General features: G+C 57.9%; 1 protein-coding gene across 1 annotated transcript; it reads left to right on the plus strand.

The window, feature by feature from the left end:
* Positions 1–5,896: 5,896 nt before the first annotated feature.
* On the plus strand, positions 5,897–13,775 carry TRIB1 (tribbles pseudokinase 1). Its single transcript, XM_002710613.5, has 3 exons — positions 5,897–7,009; positions 8,856–9,148; positions 11,517–13,775. Exons 1-3 carry the CDS (start codon positions 6,641–6,643, stop codon positions 11,980–11,982), a joined length of 1,128 nt encoding a protein of 375 aa, XP_002710659.2. The 5' UTR covers positions 5,897–6,640; the 3' UTR covers positions 11,983–13,775.
* The last annotated feature ends 228 nt before the right edge of the window (positions 13,776–14,003 follow it).

Genomic DNA, 14,003 nt, shown 5'->3' on the forward strand with positions numbered 1-14,003 from the left:
CACTGGCTATGGTAGCAACACGTCTCCAGTGACAAAGCTGCGCAGTGGACAGAGTGGTTTCTGCTGGCGTGAGCCACCCCCTGCTGCCTTCTGCTCCAGCCCCTTCTCAGCTGACAGGCGGTCATGGTGAGGGCAAGCGACTGGCAGGGCAGGGGCTAAAGGCAGAGTCAAGGGGAGTGTGTTGGGGGGATCTCCTAGCCAAGGGGTGGAGACCTTGGTTTTTGTCCAGTGCTGGAAAAGGAGTTAAGACAAAAATGAACCAGTAGATGGGGAAAACTCACAGGTAAAAGAAGGAAGTGAAGGGTGTCTCACCATTTGATCCAAGGTGGGCATGCACTCCAATTAAATTTTAAAAAAAAAGATTTGATTTATTTATTCAATGAAAGTCAGAGTTACACAGAGAGAGACGAGGTCTTCCATCTGCTGGTTCACTCCCCGATTGGCTGCAAAGACCGGAGCTGTGCCAATATGAAGCCAGGAGCCAGGAGCTTTTTCTGGGTCGCCCACATGGGTACAGGGACCCAAGGACTTGGGTCATCTTCTACTGCTTTCCCAGGCCATAGCAGAGAGCTGGATCGGAAGTGGAGCAGCTGGGACACGAACCGGCGCCCGTATGGGATGCTGGCACTGCAGGTGGTGGCTTTACCCACTATGCTACAGTGTCGGCCCCTCCAATTAACTTTTAATTCCGAGTTTCCATGAATTTCCTACATGACCCTGGCATTTCTGTTAATGCTGCCTTTCCCACTACAGTTCGTTCCTGGAAGGCTCAGGATTGTGCTGATCACAGACCAGATCAAAAGGGGGAAGATTCAGGCATGAACTGGCAACAACGGACACACAGAGAGAGGGGGAGAGGGTTTTGCTGTAAGCCCAACACTGCTTCCTGGGTCACCTTTGCTCTAGCCCTTCCCTAGCCAAACCCTCTCCACTGGGCACAGCCTGCAGCTCCCCTGCTAGGATGAGTTCCAGGTACCCTGGACCCCAGCACTCCCTGTCCCGAAGGCCGGGGACTTGCTTGCAGGGTCCACGTTCCCCAGGTGACCAGATGGCACTGCTGTGCGGACTCAGTCCCCAAGCAGCCAGGAAGGGCTGAGGGGCAGCTCCCCTGGTGGTGGGGGGCTAGGGTTGAGATGTGGCCTGGCGGTCCTGGCAAGAGGAGGGGAAACAGGTCCCAGCCCAGACGCCCCCTGACCAGGTTTCTACAGATGTTAGGGGAAGGTCAGTGGATTGAAGGCTTCCCCGGCTCTTCAGATAAAGAGAACTGTTCAGAAAGGATTTCTTTTCAGTAGGCGATTGGGTGATGCTTAAAGTAAGAACAGCACTGCTAGGAGTCAGCCCAAATGGGGTTCCAGTTCTAACTATGCCACCTTCTAGCTGTGTGGCCTCCGATAAGTTAATCTGCTTCTCTGAGCCTGTTTGGGCAACCATACAAATAGTGGTAATAATATTTTCTAAGATTGCTTTGGACTTTCAATTAAACAACACAGAGTCTAGCATATGGGAGAAACACAACAAATGCTTCCTAAAAATGGTCTAAATTTGTTATATTCCTTTTTTAAATGTAATTTACAATCAAGGAGCATGGTCTACCCAACGCATACCCACCGTATCGGGTTGTGAGGCCTTGCACAAAGTGAGGCAGGGTGATGCAAGCCAGAAGCCGGGCAGCTCTGAGGATGTCTCTATAGTTAGTGTCCAGGACACTCTGGCCCTCCCACCAATGCGGCTGTGCCCCTACCTGGGCGTGAATGAGAATGAATCAGGGCTGAGCACATCAGCAGCTCAACCTTGTCCAGAAAAATCAATAGACGCTGTCCTGTGTTATGCAATACACGGGTTCCTGAAAAGTTGGAGGTAAATCAATTTTTTCCCAGTTCAACACCCAGAGTCAGCTAAGCATTGAGCAGAGGCTACGTAGGACATGCATGCGTGTGTACACACACACACACACACCATCAACCATGGTTCTGGTTTCCAAAGGACCTTGCTGATGGCATCATGTGGTCCATCCCTTTCTAAAGCAAAACACTCTTTCATGTGGGAAGAATTACTTCCTAATTAACACCCTGTTTCTTTCTATATTTGTATTGGTCTGCCTGGATTTCCACAGTAAAGACCTTTTTCCATTCTGGCATATGGCAAGCTTACAATGCGTACTTATTGACTGCATACACATTGTTTAAAATCAAGGTGTTCCCATAGCTGATAATCTCGCACACTTGTGTATGGGTGGATAACCCAAAAGTGCTGTTCGCATAGTGTACCTATCTGCTTCCCTAAGAACCTTGTTGGTCCTTAGAACCTTCCACGGTGGCAGCCACGACCCTAGCGTGGCATGAATGGGACAAATCGGGCCTGGGCTCATCAGCAGCAAGGCGCATCAGGGGCAACTGGCTCCTTTAAGTCCGTCTCTGAAAAGCCTGATGAAGTCCCAGTGCGACCTCGCCAGCACGGGGTCCAGACAACGGCAGTGCACTTGGGCCCTGGCCCGCCTGACCTCAGGCCCTGCCAAGGCTTCCCATGCTTGCGGACTGCAGGCTTCCAGGGTTTCAGCTCCTGCTCTCCCCACAGTGTGCAGCCTGCTGCCTCCCAAGGCAATACAGACATTTGATTCTGAAGTGGCCGTCTTCGGAGGATTAGATGGAGGGACTGGGAGCACCCAGGGGGACATGTACATCGGGCAGCAGCTGCTGGGGACATCTGAGCGGTGGTGTTTTGAAGGATGAGTAAGAGTTCCTTACATTGGTGGGGGAGGCAGGGGTTGGGGTGGGGTGATGCCAGTGGGAGGAAACAGCACAGGTAAAACTGCAGAGGTGTGGATTGGCAGGTGGGGAGGGGGCCCTCCCAGGCAGGGGTGGGGAGGCGGTAAGGGAGGCCGGAGAGGGAAGTGGGCCTGGAAGACGGCCGACTTCTCCACATTGTGCTGTTTGGATTTTATCTGAGATTTCCTGCAGGGCTTTTGGCCAGGGCACGATACAATCAAATTCCAATTTTAGGAAAATTACTCTGATAGCTGTGTGGGGGAGGGGTTGCGAGGGTAAAGGACGCGTTCGGATTTGTGCACAGCTGCATGTCCAGCACTCAGTAGGTGCGCCGGCACCGGGTAGGTGCTCACTGTGCAAGGGATGTGGGAGTGACTCAGGTAGGAATGCACTACAGGAATCCAAGCGAAGGTCCTGAACTCCTATGATTATGGGAGCAGAGCGAGGCTGGGTAGGAAAATGAAGTCCAGCCAGGAAGTTTGAGAGGAACAGCTGAGCATGGGAAATGAGTTAAAAAGGTACCGGGAGAGCAGAAGCAGAACATGGAACCGGGGGGCGCCTGGAGATTAGAAAGTTGCTGCCACCTGCGGGCTGGAGGGGCAATGGTGGTGTCACCTGATCCTAGGAGGCCCAGGGACGGGCTGGGACCATGAAGAGGGGGCGCGAGGACTCTCAGGAGATCAGCGGGAGGCTTACGGGGGGCTTGCCCTGAAGGGAAGAGAGACAAAGCAGGACTGGGGGGAGGTGGAGCTGGGTGCCCTTCAGAGGGGGCCCAAGTCGCTGCAAAAGGACCCAACCTTTATTCTGCCATCAACAGCAGCGGATGTGGGCCCTATGGGGAGGCAGCATGACCTTGGGCAAGGTGGCTCCGAGTCAAGGCCATTTCCGGAGGGCTCCTGATGCGCGTGTCCAGAGCCGGCAGGAGAAGTCCTTTGGTCCTGAGAGGGCACGTGGGCAGCGCACCGCAGCCGCCGCCCAGAGCGACTGGATCCACACAGGAGCGGCAGCCAGCTGCCCCACGCGAAGAGTGAGACAAAGCGGCCTGGCCACACTCGCTCTCCCACCTGCCAAGCTCCCTCCAGCGCCCTGCACCCGGCAACTTGGGCTGGAAGCCAGTGGGCAAGAGGGCCTGGGAAACAGAGCTTTCGAGGGTCAACCCCTGGGGGCTGTGCAGGGGAGGCAGGGAGGGGATGGCCCTGGGGGCAAACAGGTCTGGTGGACCCAGTGACCACTGTCGGAGAGGGGGAAAAGCAGACCCCAGGGAGAAGTCTGGCCCTGGGGGGTGGGCGGGGGCTTGGTGAATGGTAGGGGTGCCATTCCCAGAGAAGAGGAAGACAAGGTACACACCTTGGAGGAAGATGCCCCTGGACCACACCAACTACGCCATGCAGCTGGCAGCTCAGTGCCTCTTAAGTTCCTGCACAAAATAACCCTGAAAGACCAAGAGCATAGGTGGGCTCCCTCCTGGCCACAGAACGAAGCGTGCTGCTGGAGCCCTCCCTTCGACCTCTCAGACGGCCTGGGCTGGCTCAGCTCCCCACCACCCTTGCAGCCAACCCGGCTCTTCCCTACACCCCTGCCTGGGCTGGCCACCAGCACTGTTCACAGCCACCCGGACCTGAGCAACGCTCACACAGTCCCACTGGACCCCAGCTCAAGGGTCTTCTGAGTCCTCCCTAATGCCTCTTTTCCCCTACAAATTGCCATCTCTCTGTTGGGTCCCCAATGATGTTAAGTGCTCAATTGCTCCACCACTGGTGAGCTATTTCCCCATCTTTCTGGGTCTCAGTGTTTTCCTCCGTGACGTGGACTAGAGGAGGTGGTGGTGGTCCCACAGGTTCCACGCTAGGCACAGGGACTCCCACCCTGGAGGCCGCATCTAATTCGAGCTGTTATTGCTGCTTTAATTTTCATCTATTAATCCCCAGCGCCTAGCCCTTAGTAGACGCTTAGTGTTTGTTGAATGCACGGAGAATTAATAAGGAAATGGATGTATTCCTAGGGCTCTACCTGGTTTTAGAAAGTTAACGATTTAGCAGAAGTTCAAGGTCGCCTGCCTTGGGCGTTCAGGGGCTCCAAACTGACCAGGTTCCGATTCCGAGCTGTTTTCACGGAGCTCGGCGCAGGGTCTGGCGCACACTTTGCGCTCACCCTAAGCACTCTGCAGCGTCCGCGGGGCCGTGGCCGCAATGACTGCCCCGCCTCCTCCACACCACCTACCCCGATGCCCAGGCTGGCACCCGCGCCCCAGACTCCGCGGCGCGTGCGGAGGCCCGGGGAGGGGCAGGGATCCGGCGGCCGCGGCCACGTGGGCCCCTTCCGCCCGCTCCCACATCCTTTGTTTCCCACCCGCCCGGCTCAGGAAGCTCTTTCTGCGAGTCACCGCGAAGGGGCGGCCCGGGAGCCTGGAGAAGCTATTTCCGTGCAACCCGGGCGGCGAGGAGGTGGAGGCGGCGCAGAAGGCCCCGTGTTTGCTTTCGTTTCGTCCAACAGAAGGTTCTATTTGTGGAAGCGAACAGACGCTGGGGATTAGAGCTGGGAGGAGGCAGGAAAAGGGAGGGGGGAGCCACATCCACTACCACGCACAGGTCTTCCCCGGAACTACCGCGTGGGGGTGAATGACTGTCTCTGGAACTCATCACCCTCCCCAGGCTCCCTCCGCACCCCCACCCCTCTCCTCTGGCTGCAGCCTGGCCGCCCACGGCTCCAACCGGAGCTCCCCAGGTGCTGGGCTGCGGGGGGATCCCCGGGGCCAAAGGCGTAACCGCGGGACCGCAGCGAGCGGCGGGTGCAGAGAACCGCGCCGCGCGTGCCCGCGGCCCATTGTGCTCGCTGTGAATGAGGCGCGCGCACCAATCAGCGGCCGCTTCGCCCCCCGAGGCCCCGCCCTCCCGCCCACTTCCCCGAGACCCTGACGTCACGGGAACTTTTCCTCCGCCCCCTCCTTCGGCCGCTCGCGCGGAGCCGGGGGCCTGCAAGGAGGGCGCGCGCCGCCTCCTGCCCTGCCCAGCCCGGGGGCCGAGTGCGCGCGCTCCGGGCGGCCCGGGACGCACCACCTGCGCCCGAGCGCGCGCCGCTCCGAGCATCCCAGGCCCGCGGGCCACCCCCCGCCCCCCAGCCTCCTGCCCCTCCCCCCCAGTCTCCTCCCTCCGCTCCGGGGACTGCTCGCCGGGTGGCGGAGCCGGAGTCGTCGCGGCCACCTCATTGCACAACCCGGCTCCCCAACTGTTTACACAGGCCGGCCTGTGAGTGTGTGTGTGTATACAGCGTGAGTCACCGGGAGGCGGAGGAGGTGGAGGAAAAGGAGAAGGAGGAGTGCGCTGGCCGGGATCGGCGCGGCGCACACACTCACTCACACTCAGTCACTCTCTCCGAGCGCGTCGCGCCCGCTCGCACACGCCCGCAGTCCAGGAGCGCGCGCAGGACCCCCGGGCGCCGCGGAAAAGTTGCTCCGGCTTTGATTGCTCCGGGACGTGCATTGGCTCCGCGGCTCTGCGCAGCCCGCGGAATCCTGTGCTCGTGGCCCGGGACCCCGGGAACGCAGGCCGCCGCCGCCTCTGGGACGGTCGGCAGCCTCGGCAACAATAGCGGCGGCCGCCCCCTGCGAGGGGGCCCCAAGTCGGCGGCCGCGGGGGTCCGAGGACCTGAGCCGGCCTCCGCCCCCCGGCCGCTGAGCCAGCGTGGTCTCCGCGTGTGCACCCGACAGCGCCGAGCAGCCACTCCCGCTGTGGCCCCTGTGGGGGCCGAGCCAAGCCCGCTCTGCAAACTCCATCCCGCGGGCTGGAAGAAGTCGCGGCGCCCTCGCCGAGCCCGCAGCGCCTTCCTGCGCGGATCCGGGGACTTACAAAGCCGGGACCGCCCCGGCCGGGGACGGGATGCGGGCCGGTCCCGTGCGCTCTTCCATGAGCGGCGCCTCGCAACCCCGGGGCCCGGCCCTGCTGCTCCCGGCCGCTCGGGGCACCCCGACCAAACGGCTGCTGGATGCGGACGACGCGGCGGCGGCGGTGGCGGCGGCGGCCAAGTGCCCGCGACTCTCCGAGTGCCCAAGCCCCCCGGACTACCTCAGCCCCCCCGGCTCGCCGTGCAGCCCGCAGCCCCTGCCCGCCGCGCCGGGAGCCGGCGGCAGCTCCGGGAGCGCGCCGGGGCCCAGCCGCATCGCGGACTACCTGCTACTGCCCCTAGCCGAGCGCGAGCATGTGTCCCGGGCGCTGTGCATCCACACCGGCCGCGAGCTGCGCTGCAAGGTAGGCGCCCCGGGGAGCACCCGGCGGGGGGATCGGGGGCGCGGGACGCGGTGCCCGACGTCCCTCCGACGCGGGGGGCTTGGGGGCAGGGCGGGTTGGTGCGGGGAGCCCGACCAGGCGGCCATTGACCGAGTTCACCCTTTTGGAGAGAGGTGTAAAGGGGGGATTCGCAGGCAAGCGGAAGTGCAGGGTTCAATTGCTTTATAGTCCTTGCTTGGCGCTGAGTTTAGCGCGTGGCGTTCCCATATAAGTTGTGGAATTGCAATGGATTCCAGGGCCATGCCATTCCCCTTCTCTCATTCTCCTCGCCGCCCCGCCCGCCCGCCCTTGCCCTGGAAGGACGCCCCGCAGTGGGTGCCTGCTCGGAGCCGGGAGCAGCCGGCCGCCCCCTCGCCGGGGCTCCGCTGCGGCTGGGAAGACCTGGGCCGGCCCGTGCCCTGGGGATTCCGACGGGAGCCCGCGCTGGCACGCGAACACCGCCCTGCCCAGGGCCGGTCCGGGGCGGGGGGTCTTCCAGCCGCGGCGGGGGGAATTTGCCCGGAGTCGGAAAGTGGGGAACCCCCCCCCCCCGCCCGCTAGGCGTCCTCGCTTCCATTCACTTTATTTTCCGGTCAGCGGTTTGCATTTGCACCGCAGGGAGGAGGAGGTGGCACTGGGACAGGCAGAACCCGCCGGGTCCGCGGCCGTCCCCGCCCCTGGAGGCTGGCACTGCGGTCGCAGGCTCCCCTTGAGGAGCCGCCTTCCGCCCACCCGGGCTGGGCGCCCCCAAGTTAAACTTGCTCTTGGATTTTCTGTAACTCACCTGACGCCCCTCTGCCCCCGCCCCCCAACCTTCCTCCAGGGCTTGCTGCTGCCACCTACCGTCCTACCCTTATGAAATTGCAAATGTACAACCAAGCCCAGGTTTTTAAGCGGGGAGAAACCTTTTTCGGTGACTGGGGCTGAGAGCTGTTCTGGGGAAAGCGGGTGTGTGTGTGTGTGCTGTGGGGTGGGATAGGAGGCGGAGAGGCAGCAGCAGGAGGCAGCCAGGCCTCAGAGGTGGGGTGGGTCTGGTCGTTGTGCAACCCCTTCCAGTTCCTCCAAGCAGATAATAGCTGAATCCAGATGGTGACAGCCCGTGTGTCACCGTTTCCAGTTGAGTCTAGGATATGAGTAACCGGACTAAACAGAGGGCCCTTAAAGAGACCTGCCAGCTTCTTAGGGGAGATGCTGCCGGTTCCTGGAGCGGGGTGGGTGGGAGGGGGCCTAAACAAACAATGGAACAAAGAAAAACCATTGGGACGGTCCAGTACCCCACCTGTGGGAACTGGCTGCACCTGAGTCACACGGCAGGCGGGTCGCTTAGTGCTGCCCGGTCACAGGCTGTCCAGCCAAGTCATTTGTTCCTTCTGACAGCTCTGTGGCCCCCGCTTCCCCTGGGAGGCTGCGGAGTCACGGGCCGGTGCCTTCTCTGGGCTGAACCCTTTGCCTTTGCAGGAGACACATGCACTTCCTGCAGGCCCTTGCCCGCGTGCTCTGCAAACCGGGAAGGGCCCCAGTGGGTGGGAGCTCTGGGGGCTTAGCTCTCAGGGTCCCTGGAGAAGACTGACAGGCGGGCACAGAAGACTGTTCTTTGAAACCGCTCATGGGGGGGGGGGTAGCTCTCTGGATGCTTGCTAGCCTTAGATGTCACTGGCTGTGAGGGTACTAGGGGTCCCTGGGGCAGCATCAGAGATAAGGAAGCCACATGCATAGAGCTTCCCCAAAGCCCAGAGATGGAGCACTTCAGTCCGGCTCCCTGGGGGATCTGGGAGCTAGCCTCCGCCTTTCTCAGCCCCCTAAGCACCCCGCCCCATTCTCTCCGCAGGTGTTTCCCATTAAACACTACCAGGACAAAATCAGGCCTTACATCCAGCTGCCGTCACACAGGAACATCACCGGCATCGTGGAAGTGATCCTTGGGGAGACCAAGGCCTACGTCTTCTTTGAGAAGGACTTCGGGGACATGCACTCCTACGTGCGAAGCCGGAAGAGGCTGCGGGAAGAGGAGGCCGCCAGGCTCTTCAAGCAGATCGTCTCTGCTGTCGCCCACTGCCACCAGTCGGCCATCGTGCTAGGGGACCTGAAGCTTAGGAAGTTCGTCTTCTCCACGGAGGAGAGGTGAGCAGCCGCCACAGCGCCTCCTCCTGTGGCCTATTGGAACCCAAGTAAAGGCACGGGTCGTGCAATTGGGTGCAGTGTGTTGGTGCACAGCAAAACCAAGGGCTCAGTTGTCCCAGAGGTAGTTGTAGAAGTCCTGAGGAGTCACGGCCAAGGTTGGTTTATTCTGCATTCTCGGGGGTGGGGTCTGGAGACACCTTGGTGCCTCTGCGGATGTCACTTAGCGGCAGGGTGCTCTACCCCCAGGACCAGGCCTAGTCCCCATCGCTGTCCACCAGCTCAGTCTTCTGGGGTAGGAGCATCAACTTTGCCCTTCACGATGACCGAGTTCTACAGGAAGTTTGCAAGTCTTGTTTTTGTACCTTGAAGGTGTGACGGAGCTAGGCTGTCCTGTTTGCAGAATCTCACTCTGCCTTTTTTTTTTTTCCCATCTTGGGCTGGGCTCCCCATACTTTCTTCACATTTCCCTGTGACTTTTTAAGATAATCCGGTTTGGATTCACCTTCAGAAAATAGCCGCATTGAATAATAAATGGAAGTTGGCTAGAATTGATTGCTAAATATAGCTCCTGGCTTACCTCACAAAGGACGAGATGAGGCTGATAAGAGCATAATGAGGCATTTAGATTCAGAGTGGAGGTTCCAGAACCAGAGTGCAGGAAGATGCATGGTGGGGGGGCACCTGATTTTAAGAGGTGGCTCGCATCCCTTGTGGGAAGACTAGGAGGAGTAAGAGACTTGTAGATGTGGGAGTGAGTTATTTTGTTGTCTGTGTTCACACAGTGCTTCCCCCACGTGGAATCTCTCACTGCATGTGTTATCAGTCACTCCAGTGCGCGCTAAAAAGTACGGGGGTGAGTTGCCAGGCAGCCCGACTTTTTATCTGCCCTTGCAATAATTATTGGTACATACTGATTAGCAAAGAAAGGCGTAATGTTGGCAATGGAGAGGTTTCCAATTCCTGGAATATGCTCCTTTGATACGGAGAGGCATTTTTCTGAAACATGCCTTACACACCTCCTTACTAGCTTTTGAAATCTGCATTGCACAGGCAGATGTCATGGGCACGGGGTTTGGCAACCCGAGGGTTAAGCAATGGCAGGCTGACGCTAGTCGTGTAACCAGCACAGGTGCAGGGTTTTAGTGCTACAGCGGCCAATCAGGAGCAGACAGTGTGCGTTGAGTCATATTTTCCGTTTACAGAACCAATGGGTATTTTACATAACGACTAGGAGGTCATGCTGAGGACATACCGAAGTTAGCACATGCATACTACACTCCAGGGAACAGGAAGGCAGGAAGGAAAAAAAAAAAAAAAAAAAAAAAAAAGAAACAACAGAACCAAACCAGCAGACCTTTAAGAGGAAAAGGAATTGACCCATCAGCCAGGACTACATGTTTGCATCAGGGAAATTTGTAACAAGGGACTTAGTGAAGTTGGAAGTGTTTCAGAAAACGCAGGAAAAGCAGGCTGCCAGCGATGGCGGCAGTCCCCACCTGGCTGTGGGGGATCTTGGGTACTTGGGTGGCCAGTGCTGAATGAGACACCTGAGACAGCCTTGCGGCTCAAAGGTTGTCAAAGTTTGGCTGTTACCTGAACAGAGACCCCCGTATACTGTAAATATGCCTGCGTGTTGGCGTGCCATTCTAGGAAGGACGTGTGTGTGTGTGTGTACGTATGAAGAGTTTTAGGGGCCCTACACCCCACCAAGTCCACCAGCCATTTCTGTTTCTTTCTCCCGTCCAGGCCAAGCATTCTTTGCAATTAAACACCCCCAATAAATGTAATTAACATTCCTCGCAACTTTCCCATCATGGCCATCCCAGGCAGGGCCCAGGTGGACAGAGTTCCTCCTGTGGGTCTGTATCGGTGTGGGCAGCTGGGCCGTGCGTGAGGACGATGACGGTGGGCTGTGGGTTCTGTAAGGCAGAGCGTGTGTCCTGGTGGCCCCGGCAGTCAGTGGAGTGGTAAAAGAGATGGGTTTGTAGGATGCTTGTGCCCTGAAGGATTCCCTGTTCTTCCTCCGGTAGCTTTTGTAGAAAATGTCAGCGTTCCCCCGAGACAAGCTCCGGGTGGGACAGCAAGCGATGTGAACTTTGTCAGTTGCGTAACCCCCATTAGGCTCTCTCTTATGAGCTCCAGCATCATGAATGCTATTTGGGGCTTTGCCTCATGCCCTCCACCCCGGGTGCTCTCTCGCTACCTTGCAGTTATTGCAGTGCGCATTGCCTTGTGAAATCCCAAGTCCTGGGCGCTTGCAGGGCACTGCTTACTGGATGAAGGGGTGAGTGGCACTCGCGAGGCCTTTGCTGTTTGTGCCTGTGGGTGCCGATCTGGAAGTAACGCCTTGGTTCCTCTTTGCCGGCAGGACCCAGCTCAGGTTGGAAAGTCTGGAAGATACCCACATCATCAAGGGGGAAGACGACGCCTTGTCGGACAAGCACGGGTGTCCAGCCTACGTGAGCCCCGAGATTCTCAACACCACGGGGACCTACTCCGGGAAGGCGGCGGACGTTTGGGGCCTCGGGGTGATGCTGTACACCCTGTTGGTCGGACGATACCCCTTCCACGACTCAGACCCCAGCGCCCTCTTCTCCAAAATCCGACGTGGACAGTTCTGCATTCCAGAGCACATTTCCCCCAAAGCCAGGTGCCTCATTCGCAGCCTCCTGAGACGGGAGCCCTCCGAGAGACTCACGGCTCCCGAGATCCTGCTCCATCCCTGGTTCGAATCCGCCTTGGAACCCGGCTACGTCGACGCGGAAATGGGAGCCGCAGACCAGACTGTGCCCGAGTTCCAGGAGGACAGTGACATGAGTTCCTTCTTCTGCTAATCCCGAAAACCTCAGAAACCTCGAAATTCTCACACATGGCATTTCCAGTTCTAAAGACGGACAGGCCCTTGGGCGTGGCGCCAACCAGATAGGGGACCGCCTCGGGGGTCCGGCACTGCTGAAAACCACCATAGCACCTGCCGGCCTTCTTTGGGTTGAACGGCTGCTGACACTGATTGGCTGCACCTGCAAAGTGGTTCCCCTTCTGAATGAACCCTCGCCAGCGCCCCTCTGTGACACCTGGGGGTGCTGCAACTTTGGTAGGTGGCAGAGAGCTTGGACATCCTCCACCGTGTGTTCGAGCGGAATGAACTTGAGCGTTCGAGTGGAAGATGATACAGCTCGCACGACGGCAGTTTGGGTGGCAATAACCATATCTGAACAGGGTGACGGATAGTTTGGGCCAATAAACCTAGCATCTTGGAACTCATCTTTGGTAGCTGACGTTGCTACCGCAGCTTCTCGAATCGGAAAGTTCTTTTGGTTTGTTTTAACACTCATCCTTTCCACACTCACACTTTACCCTTGACTCTGCTCTGCTTTTTGGAGCACACTGTTTTAGGAGCTCAGGAGCCCGCCCGCACCTTGAACCCAGACCCTCTCTGCACCAATACCTTCTCCCCGCCCTTGAAACCTTGCCCGCCCCCATAGCTATAAAAGCACTTACCAGCTGATTGCCCAAAAGACCTGAGCTCAAAGAGACTGCAGAGTTTTAAAAATAAGTTGAGTGTTTGGGGATTGTTAGCTTTCTAGGTTCTGCCCAAGTACGCTAGTACTTACCCTTTTTCCCCAAGGCCATCTAAGGGTGGAGCTTCGTGTGGGAGGAGGAGGCTGAGTAGGAGACTCCCCGTCTCCCAGTCCCAGTGCAAACAGGAAGCATCTCTGTGCTTTGGAGAGAGGGATCGTTGGATAGTCTTAGGAGACTTTCAGCCCAACTTCCGGAATTTGCTTGGGCCCCTCGGGGTGTGCTCTGCCTCCGGCAGTGTTTGTGTGCCTGCAGTTTGGCATGAGGGTGTGTCCCTATTTCCCTTGTGCTGTGGTGTAGGAGTAGATCCCTCTGATCAGCTGCTGGGGTGGGAGAGCAAGCCCCAGATCTTTGAGGGCCAACCTCTTTCTGCCACCTCCCAACACAGAAATATGCCGCCCCCTCCCCTTCCTCTCTCTCCTCTCCCCCACCTCAGCTCTTCTCACCCCGGGGGATCCAAACGCCCCCCAAGAGAGAGGAGCTTCATGGAGAAACTGCAACTTTGCATTAAACAAGTACAGATGAAACATCCGCCACTGTTTTGGACAGTGCTGGAATCTGGTGGTTACACGGGTAAACCAAACATACTGTATTTAGAGAAATGGCACAAAAACAGGCAGCCAGCTTTAAGGGCTACGCCGAGGCAAACTAAACTACTAACCTGCATTGTGAGAATGCCGCGTATACCTCACGTACTGTGTACTTTGTACATATATTTGACCTTTTATACATACTGTCCGGTGTCGTTAGGCTCGTCGTGTTGTCTTGTCTGTCTGAATAACCCGCGTGTCTAAAAGCCACGTGAATGTGAATGACTGTTGGCAGCGTTGCCCCGACAGAGCCGTGGGACTGGAAGAGGGAGGGCAGGCGTCTGTCGCACTAACGCTCTTGTGGTTGTTGTCGTGTCTGTGATACATTCTGGGCTGGCCGAGGCTTCTGCCGGGAAAGCTAGAAACACTAGACCCTTCCTGTACATGTGTACATATGTGAACCTTGAGACAGCCATTTCTGACTTGTAGAGAAATTTTAATAAATCTGGTTTCGTAAAGAGATGTGGTGAATTTCGCGTTTTTGGAACCCGGTCTGCCTTTGCCATTTGCAGTTTGGGCCTGGGATGTGCAGGTCCCTGGCGCCAGGGCTGAGAACCTCAAAGGGGAGATGGAGAGGGAGACGGATGATGATTGTTGTCTGTTGTGGGGAGCAGCTCGGACTAGACTAAGTTACTGGAATTAAGACTTATTCTATGCATCTGCTCTCCTCTGTGGGGAGCAGCTCG

Source organism: Oryctolagus cuniculus, chromosome 6 (assembly GCF_964237555.1).
Source record: "Oryctolagus cuniculus chromosome 6, mOryCun1.1, whole genome shotgun sequence".
Classification (NCBI taxonomy): domain Eukaryota; kingdom Metazoa; phylum Chordata; class Mammalia; order Lagomorpha; family Leporidae; genus Oryctolagus; species Oryctolagus cuniculus.